This window comes from Leucopleurus acutus (genome assembly GCF_964270905.1).
Source record: "Leucopleurus acutus genome assembly, chromosome: 20".
NCBI classification, from domain to species: Eukaryota; Metazoa; Chordata; class Mammalia; order Artiodactyla; family Delphinidae; genus Leucopleurus; species Leucopleurus acutus.
The window spans coordinates 50,819,522-50,838,479 of record NC_139162.1 but is presented as its reverse complement, the minus strand read 5'-3'; the positions used below and the strand labels follow the sequence as shown (position 1 = coordinate 50,838,479).

At 46.7% G+C, this 18,958-nt stretch overlaps 1 protein-coding gene across 1 annotated transcript in view; it reads right to left on the bottom strand.

Moving 5' to 3' along the window:
* The window catches only part of SAE1 (SUMO1 activating enzyme subunit 1), a 73,040-nt gene extending 54,423 nt beyond the window's left edge, over positions 1-18,617 (bottom strand). The window contains exons 1-2 of the mRNA XM_082863263.1: positions 18,461-18,617; positions 4,351-4,462 (exon numbers count right to left, since the gene is read on the bottom strand). Coding sequence (XP_082719389.1) covers positions 4,351-4,462; positions 18,461-18,558 — 210 coding nt within the window. The 5' untranslated portion in view covers positions 18,559-18,617. The remainder of the gene's footprint in view (positions 1-4,350; positions 4,463-18,460) is intronic.
* Positions 18,618-18,958: the final 341 nt, after the last annotated feature.

Genomic DNA, 18,958 nt, shown 5'->3' with positions numbered 1-18,958 from the left:
ACTTGAATTTCGAGGGAAAAACAAATGAACTTTTCCACTTTAAAGAATAACTAAAACATCTACCATCTAATTGTAGTACTACTGTTCCTATAGGAGTCTGCCCAGCGCAGACTCCCTATACTCTTTCCTTCTGAGGCTTTAAAATAGACATTGAACTTTTTTTTTTAAACTGGGCACTGATGGTTAAAGAGCACCCCCTTGTGTTTATAATGAAAATTCACTCTAAACAAAAGAAGTCCATGCTTTCTTAAGTAAGTGTTTAACTGCTAACAAAATGACATAATCATCAGTGCTAAGAGTTGACCGAATCCCTACCATGTGCCCAATTCTAAGCAATCAGAGAGAGACGTAAGTAATTTAAAGGATGTAGTCCCTGCCTACAAGTGGGTTAAAATCAGACCAACACAAAAATTAGACACAGTTAAGAATGTTTGAAACGAACTCTTAAATTCAGTTAAAACTCAGAAAGGAGGACAGCTGAGCAGAGGTTGGAGAAGAGGGATAATTTCACTCATAAGGCTGGACGTCAGCAGAAGAGAGCCTCAAAGACAGATAACATAGTCACCTGACAGCCACCAGTAGGATTACAGATTCCACTGTTCAAAATGCATTTCTTCACACATCAAACATCTAATTTAATCATGAATCTCCATGTATGACCCCGCCACCTTCACCAAGACTGGGTTCAACAGAAGTAATCCTCCTCTCCTCCCAACTATCCACAGTATACACTCTCCCTTACTATCTTTCCTCCAAGCAAATGAGCTGGTCCTCCTCCCGTTCAAGGCCAGCCCTCTAACAGTACGCTTGACCCATCCCATCCCATCCCAGGGATCTCACCACACACAGCGAGATCGTACATCATAGTGGTTAAAAGCCATGCTCTGGGATAATTCAGGTTGGATTCACAGTCGTGATTTGAATCCTGGCTCAACCACCTAAATGTGTGACCTTGAGTGAGTATGAGGGAATCACATGTAAAATGAGGACGTTACTAAAAGGGATGCACTGCTAATCACTCCACCAGGGGAGTCAGTACTACCTGTGCCCCACTCCTTGGCCTCACAGCTCCCGGCTCTCCTTCTCCCTCGCTGGACATTCCAGTTTCTATATGGGCCCTCTTAGGTGCAGCTGTTCTCAGGATTCCACCTCGGAATCATTCATCTTTTCACTCTATATAGCTCCGTAAACCAACTCCATGCCTTATAGTTTCTACCAAAATCTGCTGTTATTTTTCAAATTGCTCTTACTGGTACAGATTGCTTCCTGATCCATCTGAGTCTTACATTAAACTGCCCACCAGAAAGTTCCTCCTGGAGATCCCATGGGCCAATCATAATCCAATTCCTATGTTTGTTGTCTCTGTTAACAGAGACATCTCTGACGCATCCAGTCACCAGAGCCAGAAACCTGGTCTTCCTATCCTCTACACTTCCTTGATAGCAGCAACCAGGTGACGTGGCTAAGCGCATGGCCTCTGCCAGGAGTCAGACCGCCTGGGTCCTGGTAGTACCACTAACTGCTGTGACCTTGGGCGGGCCAATACTTCACTTCCTTTTCCTCCGTTTTCTTATGTGTAAAGCAGGAATGATAATCCCTACATCTCAGAGTTGTTTTGAGGCCTAAGCGAGATACTACAACTACAGCTCCTAGAACAGCATCCAGCACTTACAGTGTCAGCTGTTGTACTTCCTCCTTGCTTTCCCATATAGAATCCTACTGACTATACCACCGAAGCATCTCTCACCTCTCGGTGATTCTCGCCATCTCTATCCCCACTGTCATTCCACAGACCCTTTTCATCTCTCACTTAAACTATTAAAGCAGGCTTCTAAGTAGTCTTCTGCCCCATATCTTGTGCCAACCACAGTCTACACAGTATTAGTGATCTACAGAAAGCCCAAAGCTGAAGTCAACCCTCGCCCATCTGAAACTCTTCAATGACTCCTCACCACCTAGAGAATTAAGTAAGTTTACAGCAGAGCTTACCAGCTGGCCCTTCATGACTTGGACCTCACCTGCAATCTGCAACCCCCCCAGCACCACGGGCTTCACACTCTAAAAACACCAAACTGTTACATTCGATTTCTACCATGCTGTCTTGTGCTAATGTCCCCTGCCTAAAACACAGGTCCTCAAACCCTGAAAAACCTCTGCTTGTTTTTTAAGACTCAGCTCAGCACTCCAGGAAGTCTCTCTCATGTCCGCATGCCACAACCTGAGTCAGGTAGCGTGCTCTGATTTCTGGAAAAAAATTGAGGATGGGAAGCAAATCTTGTGCATTTTTCTATCGCCAGTACCTAGTCTACTTCAGGGTAGGCAGCAGGTGCTCTTGGATGTTTGCTGACATAAACGAAATGAAAAACTCTAAGGGGCAGGAATTAACATCTTCAATTTATAGATGAACAAGCTAAGTCTCTGTGAGGTTAATTCCCTTTCCCAGCTTCAGAAGGTGATTTGAGCCCAAGCCTTCATGATTCCAAAGCTTCTGCAAAATGCAGCACCATCTTCCTGGGACATTCCTAGTCAGGGACAAAAGAACAAGCAAACTACAAAAGGCAGAACCACCAGAGAGTGTTCACGAACTATGAAATTTATGAGATGGGAGTCAGGCTGGGTAAGTTGACTGGGACCAGGTTATACAAAGCCAGTGGTTCTCAACCCTCCCTGACTTATAGACTCACCTGGAGAACTTTTATTTTTAAATAACTCCCCAAATATTATAAAGCACAGATGGGATTGAGAACCACCATGTCAGGCTTTGAAAACCAGTCAGAGGAGTCAGGCCTTACAGCGGAAGGCAAGTAGAAGGCACTATCAGTCTTTAAACTGAAGAGGCAACGGTTGACTCCAACTCTGGGTGGCATTCGTGCCAGTGCCGAGGCAGTGAGAGAACCACATCACATGGCCTCGGTGTTCTCCATCCCCATTCTCAGATTTCCCAACCAAATGAGGAAACTACCATCCCATGGTGGTTTCGTTTTTCCACACCAACGGCCTCCAGGTTTTGGAACCATTCTTCCTTGGGTCTCCACTCTTACCCTCCCTACCCAGGCAAACAAATTCTTCCCCTGGATGGGGTGTTCCTGCCACTAGGGGGCACTGTGGCTGGTGGGCCGGGGGATGTCAAAGCTGGGAGGGCTCAGTTAATTATCTGGCAGCTTGCTTGCAGGGATTTTCTTTCCTTAGAAAGTTTTGAATTCAAGTCAAAAATCAATTTGTGACTGTGATATTAAGTGAGCCAACCTATGTGTCTCTTCGTATTGCAGGAGAATTAAGACAACAAAAATTCTAGATATTATTTTCTCCTGAAACTCCAAACAGGAGAGCTTTTAAAAATTTCATTAACATTTACTTTTGTCTACAGAGCCTATACTTCGCACTGTGTGTGCTAGTTACTTAGCATGAGACAGGACCCCTGTTCATTGCCTAAAAGGAAAAAAAGACACAAATAATATGGGACAACACAATTTTTGAAATATTTTAACTGAAAAAATACATGATTTCTGGAATTTGCTTTAAAAAACTGTCCCAAAAAATACAGGGGAAAAGATAAATAAAAAGATCAACAAAACATTGGTATCTGTAGAAGCCAAGTAGGTGAGGTGTCAAATATTATTCTACTTCTGTATATATTTGAAATTTTCTATAAAAGAAAACCAAAATGTCATTGAGGCATGAGAATGTAGACAAAGCAGCAGTTATTTTCACTTTGGAGAAAAGATAGGTCAGAGAAAGCTACATAGGGGTTGGGCACTATGGTTCTATTACCAATTAAATAATATTTTATCATATAATTAACTATTGGATGCTTATTACATGCAGGCACTACATTAAGTGGTCCATATACATTCTCTCTGATCCAACATTTCCCAAGGTAATGCCTGTGAAGCATCTCCATCAAGATCTCCTGAGACACCTCTGTTTTTCTTCTGAGATACCTTTTAAATGTATATATTCCTGAGCCTTACCTCAGGCTTTGTAAAGTAGAATCATTAGGGGTGAAAGCTACACCAAAACAAAGCCCCAAGGCAATTCTGTATTTTAAATGAGTGATTCAGGTGATTTAAAGGTACAAATTGGAAGAGCACTCCTCTACTCCTCACAATCACCCTCCAAGGGAGATGCTAACTCCACTTTACAGACGGGAAAGGTCATCACCCCGTAGGATATGGTGGAGCTGAATTCAAACCCGGTGCTGGCGCTGTCAGTCTCCAGGGGCTACAGTGCCACTGACGCCAGCCCTCCTCTTTCACAGCCCAGAAGGGGCAAGTAGGAAGGCACGAAATCTCCACGTGTTTATACCAAAGAGGGGAGATGGCGAAGGAGAGTGATAAGGCGGCATCTCACCTGCTCGTGATCCAGCATGGTCAGTCCTTTCACTCCGGCCAGGATGAGATTCTTGGCGATTTCAGCCCCGAGTCCCTTCATGCCAACAAGAAGCACCCGGGAGGCCCGCAGCCTACAAGGCAGGTATTGTCAACAGGATGAAAGAGGACAGTGGAAGCTCTCCGAGTTATTGAAGAACAAAACAAGACAAAAATAGGGAAATGATCTTGGATTTCATTAACTGCACTTAAGCATCCAGGCCTCAAATCTTGAAAAAGAGACAGGCTCCAATCTATCCTGCTGAGAAAAATTCATTCAACAAATATTTATTGAGCACCTACTATGCCAGGCCCCCCTCCAAGGTGTGGAAATACAGCAGTGAATAAACAGACACAATTCCTGCCCTCAGAGCTTGTATTTTGTAGAGACAGACAAACAAATAGAGATATATAATATCTCAAAAAGTGAAAAAATCAAGCATGGTATGGATCAGGAATGATGGAGGATGTGAGTTTAGTCAGACTGATCGTGAAGGCCTTTCCACAGAGGTGCTGAGCAAAACATGAAGGACATATATACAGATACTTGGGAGAAGAACATTCCAGGTAGAGAAAAAAGCAAGTGCAAAAGCCCTGAAGCAGAGGAGTGCTTGGCATATTCCAGGAGCAGGAAGGCAGATTGAGCAGCTGAAGAGCAAAGGGAAGAATGGGGGACTTCCCTGGTGGTCCAGTGGTTAAGACTTCACCTTACAATACAGGGGGTGCAGGGTTTGATCCCTGGTCAGGGAACTAAGATCCCACATGCCTCCCCGTCAAAACACCAAAACATAAAACAGAAGCGATAATATAACAAATTCAATAAAGACTTTTAAAATGGTCCACATCAAAAAAATCTTAAAAAAAGGTAAGAATGGTAGATGAGGCTGTAGACAGTCAGGGGCCACATCATGAAGGCTCTTACAGGCACTGTCAGGATTCTGGATTTTATTCTAAACATGATGGAAAGCCATTGGGGGGGGTTACGGTTGGAAGGGGAAGAGTGTCACAGTTAAGGTGAGAGAGGATGATGGCTTGAACTAGTGTGACAGCAGAAGAGAAGGGGAGAAGGGGTACTATTTAAGCTACAACACACAAGGTGGCATGAAAGAGGGCGCATCTGGGAAGTGTTTAGCTCATTCTGAGCCTGTAGAGTGACAGAAGATGAGGCTTAAAAAAAAAATGGTAGGGCTTCCCTGATGGCACAGTGGTTGGGTATCCGCCTGCCAATGCAAGGGACACGGGTTCAAGCCCTGGTCCGAGAAGATCCCACATGCCGCGGAGCAACTAAGCCCGTGCATCATAACTACTGAGCCTGCACTCTAGAGCCCACGTGCCACAACTACTGAAGCCCGCGCACCTAGAGCCCACGCTCTGCAACAAGAGAAGCCACCGCAATGAAAAGCCCGTACACTGCAATGAAGAGCAGCCCACGCACAGCAACTAGAGAAAGCCCACACACAGCAAGGAAGACCCAATGCAGCCAAAAATAAATAAATTTTAAAAAAAAAAGGTAGTCAGAGAAGTCTGGACTTAACTCTGAGGTCAGCAGAAGGCAGTATAGGTCCACAATACCTTATTCGAAATCCCTTGAACCAGAAGTGTTTCAGAATCAGAATTTTTCATATTTGAAAAAGGAAATAAAGGGAATTTCCTTGGGGTTCAGCAGTTAGGACTCCGTGCTTTCACTGCTGAGGGCCTGGATTCAATCCCTGGTTGGGGAACTAAGATCCCAGAAGCCACCCAGTAGGCCAAAAAAGGAAATAAAGAGTTTGCATCAAAAAAAAAAAAAAAAAAAAAAGAGTTTGCATCATATATCATGAAAAACCCCATCAGGATCTTAGGCAGCACCCTGTAATCAAACTCATTAATATTTTTGCAGCAAATGTATGATTATTCACACTGAAAAGCATTAGTAAGAACTAAGAACGGTCTCACCTAAATTCAAGTTCTGCTGACCAATGAGTTTGCTCCTAATTTATGAAATGAGTCCATTCTCATCAAGTACCACTACTAAGGAGAACATGCAGAAACTCTTTTCCAAAAATGGTTCTAATAATTATGGACACTTGCATGTCATCAGGCTAGAAGTCTTTAATGGGAATGATGGCTGATAAAATCGAGTCCTGCACTGATTCTTTTTTTTTTTTTTTTTTTAATTTTTGGCTGCGTTGGGTCTTCGTTGCTGTGCGCGGGCTTTCTCTAGTTGCGGTGAGCAGGGGCTACTCTTCGTTGAGGTGCGCGGGCTTCTCTGATTCTTGATGCTAGCAGATTTGGGATTTCCTTCAGTGATAAAAGGTAAAATGGCGGGGGGTAGGGGGGAGGGAGAGAACACTGACATAGGCATATGTCTGGGGCTCAGCTTCTCCATTATTGCTTTTTTTCTACACGGCCCTTCCACTGCCAATCATAGCCTAGGTGACAGGAGCCTTTCAAGTGACAATTCCACTTCACCAGAATAATTGGGCAGAGGGCTTACAGCATACAAGCAAGGTAAATAACAGAGATGCTAGCAATGAGCAGGTCTCTTATCACAGATTGATAGCATTACACCAGCAGAGGGGAGGAGGAAGGAAGCCACGCAGCCTTCCAGAGTCGCTCCAATACCTTGAGAATCAGCACATATAATAAATATGCAATGTTTCCAAAGAGAACATCGTGCACATACCAAACCTTTGACATTAGAAAGGCTGAGCAGCCGTGCATTTAGGTGTACCTTCCGGGTCTCTGCTCTCACTGTTAGCCTGTGAGCCCTCCTTCACCTGGTCCTAACACTGCTGCGCCTGGAACTCCAGGTTCCACGGTCCCTCTCAGTCTGAGTGACAGTCTTTTCCTGTTTGGCTGCTGTATCTACCTCAAGGATACAGCTAGACCGGCCCCACTCACTTCTGGGAAATCTGTACCCTCAGACGTTACCGATGGCCCCCTCATCTCCAAACCCACTAACTTCTCCTAGGGCACTGTTTTCCTTGCTGCTCCTTCAGCAACGAGCATGGCCCATCACTAACGCCCTCCGGGTGTGAAGACTTGGGCTTGACTTCTGGCTCTGCCACTTCCTAACTGGGTGACCCAGGCAAACTGCACGACCTCTCTGACCTTCAGTCTATTCATCTGTAAAATGGAGATACCAATTCTGACTTCATGATTTAATCTCCTCAACGACCTGGTCAAACATGTATGCAAAACCACCTGGCATCCTCCCCATCATAGAACAGGTGCTCCATGAAAGTTACTTGAACATCTCTTCAATCCCCACTGCCTTAATTACAAAAGGGCTCAGTGATGGGTTTGATTCTGATTTTCAAAAAATCTGACAGAGGAAAAAAAACCCATTAAGCTGGCATTTAAACCCATTCAGTCTTGGCTCCCTCCCATTTTCCCTGCCTTACCTTCCACTACTACCAGATCATCTCTGTTATTTACCTTGCTTGTATGCCCTAAGCCCTCTGCCCAATTATTCTGGTGAAGTAGAATTGTCACTTGAAAGGCTCCTGTCACCTAGGCTATGGTTGGCAGTGGAAGGGCCGTGTAGAAAACAGCAATAATGGAGAAGCTGAGCCCCAGACATATGCCCATGTCAATGTTCTCTCCCTCCCCCCCCCCACCATTTTACCCTTTGGTCATATCACTGAAGGAAATCCCAAATCTGCTAGCATCAAGATCAGTGCAGAAGGCTTCCCTGGTGGCGCAGTGGTTGAGAATCCGCCTGCCAATTGCAGGGGACACGGGTTTGAGCCCTGGTCTGGGAAGATCCCACATGCCGCGGAGCAACTGGGCCCGTGAGCCACAACTACTGAGCCTGCGCTCTGGAGCCTGTGCTCCGCAACAAGAGAGGCCGCAATAGTGAGAGGCCCATGCACCGCGATGAAGAGTGGCCCCCGCTCGCCGCAACTAGAGAAAGCCCTCGCACAGAAACGAAGACCCAACACAGCCATAAATAAATAAATAAATAAATAAAAATCAGTGCAGGAACAAGAGAAGCTATTCATTCATTCATTCATTCATTTTTAGCTGCGTTGGGTCTTCACTGCTGTGCACAGGCTTTCTCTAGTTGCAGCGAGCGGGGGCTACTCTTCATTGCGGTGCGTGGGCTTCTCATTGTGGTGGCTTCTGTTGTTGCAGAGCACGGGCTCTAGGCTTCAGTAGTTGTGGTGCACAGACTCAGCAGTTGTGGTGCATGGGCTCAGTAGTTGTGGCTCATGGGCTCTAGAGTGCAGGCTCAGTAGTTGTGACACACGGGCTTAGCTGCTCCGCGGCATGTGGGATCTTCCTGGACCTGGGCTCGAACCCATGTCCCCTGCATTGGCAGGCGGATTCTTAACCCCTGCACCACCAGGGAAGTCCCCCACCTGCAGACTTTAAATCACAACATTCCACACACCTGAAACACACCCTGTCTTCCTCTCTCTGCCTAGTCAAGCCTTTCCTGCAGACCTCAAACCCCAACTCGAATGCCATTTCCTCAAAAAGTCCTTATCACGGCACTCAGGCGAGTACCCCCTAAACTCTTCCAGTAACTGCTCCACAAAAATGCCTCTGACATAAATCACATGCAGCCCGTGGCCTCTCTAGGATCCCTCCATCCTAGAGAGCTCCATAGACTCTGACTGCTCGGGAGGGTTTTGGGGTTTTGTTTGTTTGTTTTGTTTTGTCTTTGTGGCCATGCCTTGTAGCATGCGAGATCTTAGTTCCCCGACCAGGTATCGAACCCATGCCCTCTGCAGTGGAAGCTTGGAGGCTCAACCACTGGACCGCCAGGGAAGTCCCTTGGGAAGTTTTTTAATTCAACTGCCAACAACACTGAATATCATGTTTATGTTTTTAATCCTTAACCATTCTAGGGGCCCTGAGATTACTGCTTATTTATGGCTCAATTGCATGAAAAGCACTTAAAATAGTACCTGGCACACAGTCAGCATTGAATGAATGTTAGCTATCATTACTCAGGCTCTAATGCAGCAATTCCCTTCTTGGAATCAATCCTGCAGAAATACTCACGTGGGCACAAAAATCATGTACAATGCTATTCACAGCAGCGTCGTCCACCACTTCCCTCCATTTTCACAGCCACACAGCCCTACCCTGAGTCACCATTTCTCACCTATAAAACCACAAGAGTGGGCTTCCCTGGTGGTGCAGTGGTTGAGAATCTGCCTGCCAATGCAGGGGACACGGGTTCGAGCCCTGGTCCAGGAAGATCTCACATGCCACGCAGCACCTAAGCCTGTGTGCCACAACTACTGAGCCCGTGTGCTGCAACTACTGAAGCCTGCACGCCGAGAGCCTGTGCTCCGCACCAAGAGAAGCCGCTGCAATGAGAAGCCTGCACACCACAACAAAGAGTAGCCCCTGCTCGCCACAACTAGAGAAAGGCAGTGCACAGTGACGAAGACCCAACACAGCCAAAAATAAATAAAACAAAATAAATTTTAAAAATAAATAGATTAAAAAACAAACAAACAAAAAACAACAGCTAACACTCACTACGTGCCAACCACTGTTCTAAACTCTTTACGTGTATTATGTCATTTAACCCTCACGACAATCTTACAAGCTGGTACCTTGTTATCCCTATTTTGCAGCTGAGAAAACAGGCACAAAAGAAGTTAACTAGCTTACACAGCTGGTTACACAGCTAGAAAGTGGCTAATATAACCAGCTAGTAGAGAAGGGCAACAATAGGGTAGAGTGATTGAGATGGTGCGCTCTGAGGCCACACTGCCATGGTGCACACCTACTATGGAAAACTAGGCAACCATTAAACAGAATAAAATAACACCAGTCAACGCTTAGGATACAGCTACTGAATGCCCAAGTACTGTTCTAAGCAACTTACATGTACTAACTCTGCAAGGCAGATAGTACTATTAGTCTTAATTTTACAGATAAAGGAAGCTGAGTGTGGTAGACAAAATAATGCCCCCTCCCACCACGTCTACGCTCCTCATCCCTGGGGTCTGTGAATAAATTACATTACGCCACAAAAGGAATTTTGCTGATGTGATCAAATGAAGGGTTCTGAGATGGGGGTATTATCCTGGATTTTCCAGGTGGGTCCAAGCAATCACAAAGGCCCTTATGCGAGGGAGGCGGAAGGGTCAGAGTTAGAGGAGGAGATGCGATGACAAGCAGAGAACTTGCTCACAGAAGAGACTTGAAGATGCTTTGGAGATGAAGAAAGGGGCCACAAGACAAGGAATGCAGGTGGCTTCTAGGCACAGGAAAATCAAGCAAACAAATTCTTCCCTAGAGCCTCCACAGGGAGTACAACCCTCCCAACACCCTGATTCTCCTTTAGCCCAGGGAAACATTCCAGACTTCCGAACTCCAGAATTTGTGCTGTCATAAGCCACTAAATTTGTGGTAACTGCTACAGCTGCCAATAGGAAACTAACACTGAGGCTCACAGTTCTTAGGGACCTTGCTGAAGACCACACAGCTACCAAACAGCAAAGCAGATAGCAACTCAGGCGATACTGCTCCAGAGTCTATGCTCTTAAAGTGATATGTTTCTCAGGATCACAAATAAATATAAAATTACACTGTGACATACTGGGTGTAGAGTCTATTGGTAACAACAGTGACAGTAGGGACTTACCTGGTGGCGCAGTGGTTAAGAATCCGCCTGCCAATGCAGGGGACACGGGTTCGAGCCCTGGTCCCGGAAGATCCCACATGCCACGGAGCAACTAAGCCCGTGCGCCACAACTACTGAGCCTGCACTCTAGAGCCCACGAGCCACAACTACTGAGCCCGTGTGCCACAACTACTGAAGCCCACACTCCTAGAGCCCGTGTTCCACAACAAGAGAAGCCACCGCAATGAGAAGCCCGCGCACCGCAACGAAGAGTAGCCCCCGCTCCCCGCAACTAGAGAAAGTCTGCATGCAGCAATGAAGACCCAATGCAGCCAAAAATAAAATAAATTTTAAAAAAACAAAAAACAGTGACAGTAATTACCAACCACAGAGGGCTCACTAAGTTCCAGGCACTGAGCTAGGTACAATACATACAGTGCCTCACTGAAACCTTGATTATGGTTCTTCACTGTTTTTCTCTCAGAAAAAAAGCACACATCCTAAATGTTGCATACAATTTCTCTCCCTAAAAGGCCAAGTGGCTCCACAGGCCCCCAAGTAGGCCATCACGTTTCCATAGGAAAGGATCCATGTCTGCCTTGAGAAACGAAAAAACTGAGGTTCAGAAAAGGTGTCCAAGCTCTCACAGCTAACGGGTGCGCAGAGCTGGGATCCCAAATTCAATTCTAACCAGGATCTGTGATTTTTTTTTTTTCCCTCTCTCAATGTCTCCCCCATGCTGCCTTGCATATAGTAGGTTCTAAATAAATACTTGCTGATTTACTCTCCTCTCTACCTCTGCTGCCATGGGAATACCTTTTCAATTTCTGGGAAGGAAGGAACCAGTCTTTACACCACAATCTGAATTCACAATACATACTGCAAGGTAAGTCAAGACAATGAATTCCACTCATGATTAAAAATTCTGAAGACGGCCAAATTCATATTCAAACCACATTTATTGAGAGTCTAATGCGTGAGAGTGAGTCATGCAAAAATCTTGTATAAGATGATTTCAAGTAGGGCGAGCACAATGTCCCCGAGGCTAGAGAGAGCTTTAGCATATCTGAGGAACATAAAGATACAAGCAGCTTGAATGGAGTGAGCCAGGGAGATGCAGGCAAGGTCGGACAAAGCAGGGCAGAAAGGCAACGGATTTTTAAAGATCTGAGTATACAGGAAATCACTGGAAGGCTTTAAGCAGGACTGCTGTGATCTGTTTTTTAAATTTAAATCAGTTTGGCTGCTGTGTGGAGGATGGATTATAAAGAGTCACACGTGGAACAGGGGAGACCAGGGAGGAACTGTTGAGGTGACCTGAGATGATGCGGGTAGCTTGGACTAAGAAGGGAGGATGAGACAGAGCTTGAAGCAGAGCCTAGAGGAATTCCCAATAGACTGGATGTGGACAGAAAGGACAGAGGCTCCTAGGTTTCTGGTCACTGTGACCAGGAAAATGATGGGGCCACTTGGAAGATCTGACCATTTTCTCCTTCTAAAAATACTCTCCGCTTAACTAACAGTACAGTCCTTTTCACTTAAATCTACAATCCTGCCCCATCCAACTGCCCATTCATTATACTTACTTAAATGTCCTGACAGAATCCAAGACAGACCTTAAGACTGTTCCTCACCTCGATCTGCCTGGGCAAATCTGCTCCTCCTACAGTCTTCCTTGTCCTTTTGGAGTTTCCACTCATCCCACTGACGCCTGCTTTATCTCATTTATCTCAACCTATTTCCTATTTAGTTTCCCTTATTTTGTGGCTGGTGATTTATACTTGTCAAATAATGGTAGCTATAACTTACTGAATGCTTTCTGTGCGTAGACTCTATTCATGCATAATCTCATTTCTTTCTCAATAATCTTATGACGTAGATTCTGTTATTCCCATTTGATAAGTGAGAAAACTGAAGCACAGAGAAGTTAAGAAATGTATCCAAGGTTAGATAACTATGAAGTTCTGGAGCTGAGATTCAAACTCAACTATTAACCACTAAAAATTTGATCCTTATATGAAACAACCAGGATTGGCCTCCAGTACACGCTCAGTCACTTTCATGGCAAGTAGGTGCCTATGGAACCAACTGAAGCACTGTCTGAACAGCAGCAGTGTAGGGTAATGAGTGCTTGAAAACAGGGAAGTTTTTGGAGCCCCTTTCCTGTAAAGTCAAAACTTCAGTTGAGGGCTCCCCTGGTGGCACAGTGGTTGAGAATCTGCCTGTTAATGCAGGGAACACGGGTTCGAGCCCTGGTCTGGGAGGATCCCACATGCCGCAGAGCAACTAGGCCTGTGAGCCACAACTACTGAGCCTGCGCATCTGGAGCTTGTGCTCTGCAACAAGAGAGGCCGCGATAGTGAGAGGCTCGCGCACCGCGATGAAGAGTGGCCCCCGCTCGCCGCAACTAGAGAAAGCCCTCGCACAGAAACGAAGACACAACACAGCAAAAATAAATAAATAAATTACTAAACTCCTACCCCCAACATCTTAAAAAAAAAACTTCAGTTGAGTCCTTAAAGATTTAGTCACACTCACCCCTCCTTTTTTGCAGATGTGGAACCTAAGGCCAAGAAACTGTTGTGACTCACCCAGGGTCAGAGAGCTAGTTAGCAGAGCTGGGAATTGAACCCAGGTTTCTGGACTTCCTAGGTCTTTGCAGTGTACAATCATTTCATCCACTCAACAAATATCTGAATGTCTACATACTTGCAGGCACTGGGAATTTAATAGAGACCAATCAAAATCCACATCTTAATTACTGGACATTTATAAAGTGCTTGCCCTCATGGAGCTTATCCTCTACTTCTCCCTTCTCAGTCACCCTCCTTCCTCACTCTTAGGGGATAAATGACCGCTGAGTGGAAGGAGAAAAATTAGACATGCCTTTGTTGTGAAAGTCGGTGCAAAAACTGAAGCACAGTCTGAGAGCATACAGGGCTGCCAGCTTCAACACTCTCCTTTATGTTCATCTGATTGAAAGAATGAGCCTCCCATTGTGGCTAATGAGCTACTGTGGAAATAGCAGTGAACCTGAAGTTAGTGGCTTAGATTCAAGTCCTCCTTCTTCTATGTACTTGGTGTGTGACCTTGGGAGAGGTGCCTCCCTTCCCTGAACCTCATCCACAAAATGGGCTCGGCGCCACAGCAAGAGATGCAAACTCACGTGCTTACAGGGGCCAGGCAATTCTATCAATGAGTGAAGCAGAGCTGCTGGAGACAACGGCCAAGTAGAGAGCCCAGGCTCTGTGTAAAAGAGCCTCGGGACTTCCCTGGCGGTCAAGTGGTTAAGACTCTGCGCTTCCAATGCAGGTGACGCAGGTTCGATCCCTGGTTGGGGAACTAAGATCCTACATCCTCGCGGTGCGGCCGAATAAGAGAGGCGGCCACTGCTTAGCTCCAACCAATGTGGAGATGTCTGACCTTACTATTTTTCAAAAGACAGAAATCAGAAACTGTGAAATCTCCATATGTGGGGAGGGTGGGGTTGGTTGGGAGGAAGACAGACACATCTTCCCAACTTCTCATTATAAAAAATTTCAAACATACAGAAAGAAGAGTTAATGTTTTGCTCTACTGGCTTTACCCATATGCCGACATCACAGCACTTCACACCTTTAGCATGCAACTCCAAAAATATGACATTCTCCTTCCTAACCACACTATTATCACATCTAGAAAATAATTCCCAAATATCATCTAACAGGACTGAATACTCAAATTTCCCCTATTGCCTAAAAGATTTATTTTAGGGAAGTTTTCTTTTTGAACCAGGATCCAGTCAGGGTTACACCTTGCATTTGGCTCCACTCTTTACTCTCTTAATCTAGAACAGTCCCTTCTCTTGTTTTTTCCATGACATTGACTTCTGGAAGAGAACCAGGGCAGTCGTCTTGTAAAACGTCCCACATTCTGGACATCTCATCATTACCTCAATGGTGTCCTTTAATTTGTTCCTCTGTTCTGTGAAAACGTGATATCTGGCAGGAAAACATAGAAGATGATGCACTGAGGTTCTTATTTCACTACATCAGAAGATACATTATTAAATATTTCTACGTGAAGTCGATTTTATTCCTTCTGATGCTCAAACTGCCCCAAATTTGGCCAATTCCCTAGATTTTTAAATGCTGGCAACTAATTTCAAAAAAATTAAAACACTGTATGAGATACACACCAGTTTTTTGGGTTTTTTTAATTTTGAGCCTTCTTTTAATTTATTTATTTTTATTTTTGGCTGTGTTGGGTCTTTGTTTCTGTGTAAGGGCTTTCTCTAGTTGTGGCAAGCGGGGGCCACTCTTCATCGTGGTATGCAGGCCTCTCACTGTCGCAGCCTCTCTTGTTGCGGAGCACAGGCTCCAGACGTGCAGGCTCAGTAGTTGTGGCTCACGGGCCTAGTTGCTCCGCGGCATGTGGCATCTTCCCAGACCAGGGCTCGAACCCATGTCCCCTGCATTAGCAGGCAGATTCTCAACCACTGCGCCACCAGGGAAGCCCACACACCAGTTTTTAACCTCCAGACTGTATGAGTTCCCTTGAAGACCCTTTTTATTATTATTTGTCTCCCTTCCAATTCTCTGACAACCTTGGTCCAACATTATAGAGTCAGAGGCAAAACTGTAGCCAGAATGCAGTCTGTCCATTCCCAGGCTGCTTTCTACTTCACAAGGATCCCCAGTCCCCAAAGTTCTCCTATCCCACCTGGAGTTCCCTTAGAGACAAGTCAATTTGCTTTGCGGAGCCTCCTTCCTTTCTGTACAGAGGAGGAAATCACTGCCTTTCCTTCTCCAAAGAGCTGCTATGAGACTCAGCTGAAAAAGGGACAAGAGAGCACTTTAATCAACTCTGTAAGACTGTATACAAATCTATAGATTCCAAATTATAGGTAACCCCTTTCTACCCTCCCAGAACCCTCAGCCAATCCTTTTCAGGTTCTCCGCTGAGTTCTAGACATCTTCACTTCCTCAGAATAGCTCCCATCTCCCAAGAATTCCATACCCCGACTCTGATTTGCCCCTTAGGTCACCTCTCCCTCAGGAGCCCTCCATCCATTCTTTAATGCTCCTCAGATAAATCATTCATTCCTACCCCTCCGACAGATCTCTCACTAATTCCAGTTTAATCCTCACCAACTTTACCCCGCCTCAAACAAAACCACCTACTGCCCCCAACGCCTGGAATCAACCCTTCTAGTACACTTAGGATCCCCTTCTCAACCCTTCAGGAACCCCTAACACTCCTTCAAACGGCAGCTCCTAAACTCATTCGACACTGTGTCTTCAGCCCCATTCTCATCATTTAATCCCCAATCTTCTATTTCAGGTGCCTTCAACCCTCAGACCAGTGCTTGCTAATGCCTCGTAATGCGCCCTCCTCCCCAGTCACAGAAGGCTCCACACACCTAAAATGAGCCTGAAGTAAGCCCCACCTCACCCCACCCACCACACACGCTCTCTCACCAAAAAGCTGTAGAAGCTCCCGCCCCTCAAACCTCTTGAACTGCCTGCCTCCCCAACCCTTGGATCAATTAATTCTGCCCTCTGTACTCACGCACATCACATAACCACCCCCCATCACTCAGACCTCATCACTGAACTCAACCACTCACATATTTATTTCTACTTAGATGTGTAGTAAACAGCTAAAACGTTAAGTCCAAAATAGAACTGCTGACTCTTCCCCCACCTCAGTCAGTGAAGGCACTTCCGTCTTTCCAACTGCTTCGGCCAAAAACCTTGAGTTCTGCCTCTCCCACTCCACACATTTAATCCTTCAGCAAAACCTGTCCCCTCTACCTTCAAATTATATCCAGAATCTACATCTGACCCCTTCCCTAGAGTTCCAAGCAACCATTACTTGCATCTCAAGGGGATTACCGCAGTAGCCCCCTAAGCGGAATCCTTATTTCCACTTCTGCCCACATCCACCTGTTCTCCATGCAGCAAGAGCGATCCTTTTCAAACACAATTCAGATCATGTTACTCCTCTGCTCAAAACTCTCCAACAGGTTTCCCAGCACACTTAGAATTCAAAAGCTACCTCCTGGGACTTCCCTGGTGGCACAGTGGTTAGGAATCCACCTGCCAATGCAGGGGACACGGTTTGAGCCCTGGTCCGGGAAGATCCCATATGCCGTGGAGCAACTAAGCCCATGCGCCACAACTACTGAGCCTGCGCTCTAGAGCCCGCGAGCCACGACTACTGAGCCCACGTGCCACAACTACTGAAGCCTACATGCCTAGAGCCTGTGCTCCGCAACAAGAGAAGCCACCGCAATAAGAATCCCGCGCACCGCAATGAACAGTAGCCCCCACTCGCCGCAACTAGACAAAAGCCCGCGCGCAGCAACGAAGACCCAACGCAGCCCAAAATCAATCAATTAATTAATTTAAAAAAGAAAAAAAAAGGTACCCCTCATTTGGTTCCAGCCACCCTGTTGCTCTCATTTGCCAAGCATGCTCTGGCCTCTAGGATTTTACACTTGTCCCCTATGCTAGGAAGATCCTCCCAGATGGCCACAGGGCTCTTTCCTTTCATACGGGTCCAAGGCTCAATGTTACCTCTTCAGAGGCCTCCCCTGGCCACCCTATCAAAATAGCTCTCCCACCCCACCATCCTTTATTGATCCTCTTTCCCTGCTTTATTTTTTCTCCCTAGCACTTGCATTGCCTAATATTTTATTATTTTTTAGGTGCATGCCTCCCCCACCGGAACGTAAGCTCCATGTGGGCAAGGAGTCTGCCTAGTTCATTAATACCCGCTCAGCGCCGGTGGCAGGTGCTCAATAAATATCTGATCATATCGACCACCTCTTTCAAAGACCTCATCCCCTCCGATAATTACTCCCCCATACCCAAGGTAGCCCCAATCCTGTCCTCTCGGGACACACCCCCAGATCTAGACACAAGCAATCTCTTCGGGTACCTCCAGCACCCCCAGACTCTCCGTGCCTCTCAGGAACCTCACTTGAAATTACTTGCTCCAAAACCACTCGGAAAAAACCCTCACTCTTTCAGACTGGCCCACTCCTTAGAGGTCACAAAAATGAATGCAAGCTCTCATCTACTGGGCTCGCCAGTCTCCCCAGCAACCAGCAGAGAACAGGTTTCCACTACCTATGAATGAATGAACTATGCCCCCCCGCCACTTTCATCGTTTCCATGCATTCCTGGCCCCTCCTATTCCCTAAGTCCCCAACCCCGATCCAAACGCCACCACCGCTCCCTTCGGGCGTCGAGGTCCTGAGTCTGCATCCTCCGGATCGCTCAGAACTCCCGCAGCTCCCCTGCTAGAGGTCGCCAATCCTCGGAACAGCCCTCCCACCACCTAGGACGTCCCCGCTTCCCATACCTTCCGAGGAAACATCCCAAATCAACCCCTCCAGTCCTCTCAGGAAGGCGACCACGGCCGGGTACACGATTCCCGCCTCCTCTCTTCAAATTAAACCCTCCAGCTCCCCAACGCCTCAGGCCAGACCACCCTCCAAACCCTCAGTCCCACAAGCCGCACCGGCCCTTACCGTTTCTGGGCCTCCAATCCCCAGAGACGGATCTGCCGGTCATACTGAGCCGCCTCCTCCTCGCTGATACCACCGCCTGCCTCCTCCTTCTCCACCATGGCGCCGGCTCTCAGCGCCGGAGCTCTGGTCCTGCTCACGGCAACCGCCCGCCGGCCCCACAAGCCGCCAACCGCCACGGGCCGCGCGCCCAGGCCGCATCTGCGCCTGCGCCAGGGATCGCGCCTGCGCACTACCTTCTCCAAGCCCCGCCTGCCCCTGGACCCTGGAACCACGTGGACCTCCTTAGCCTCCGAGGTGGGCGGGCATCAGCCAGTCACGTGATGGAGTCTCCTGCCAATCCTGGCCAAAAATCCGCGCGGCTTCTGGCCCCACAAGGATACCCAAGTGGTTGTTTATGAGGCCTTCAATTCAGCAAGTAAAATGGAGCGTCTGCCGAAATCCCGGTAACGGGGATGTTGTGAAATAGGGTGGTGAGTAAAATAGATAAAATCCTGCCCT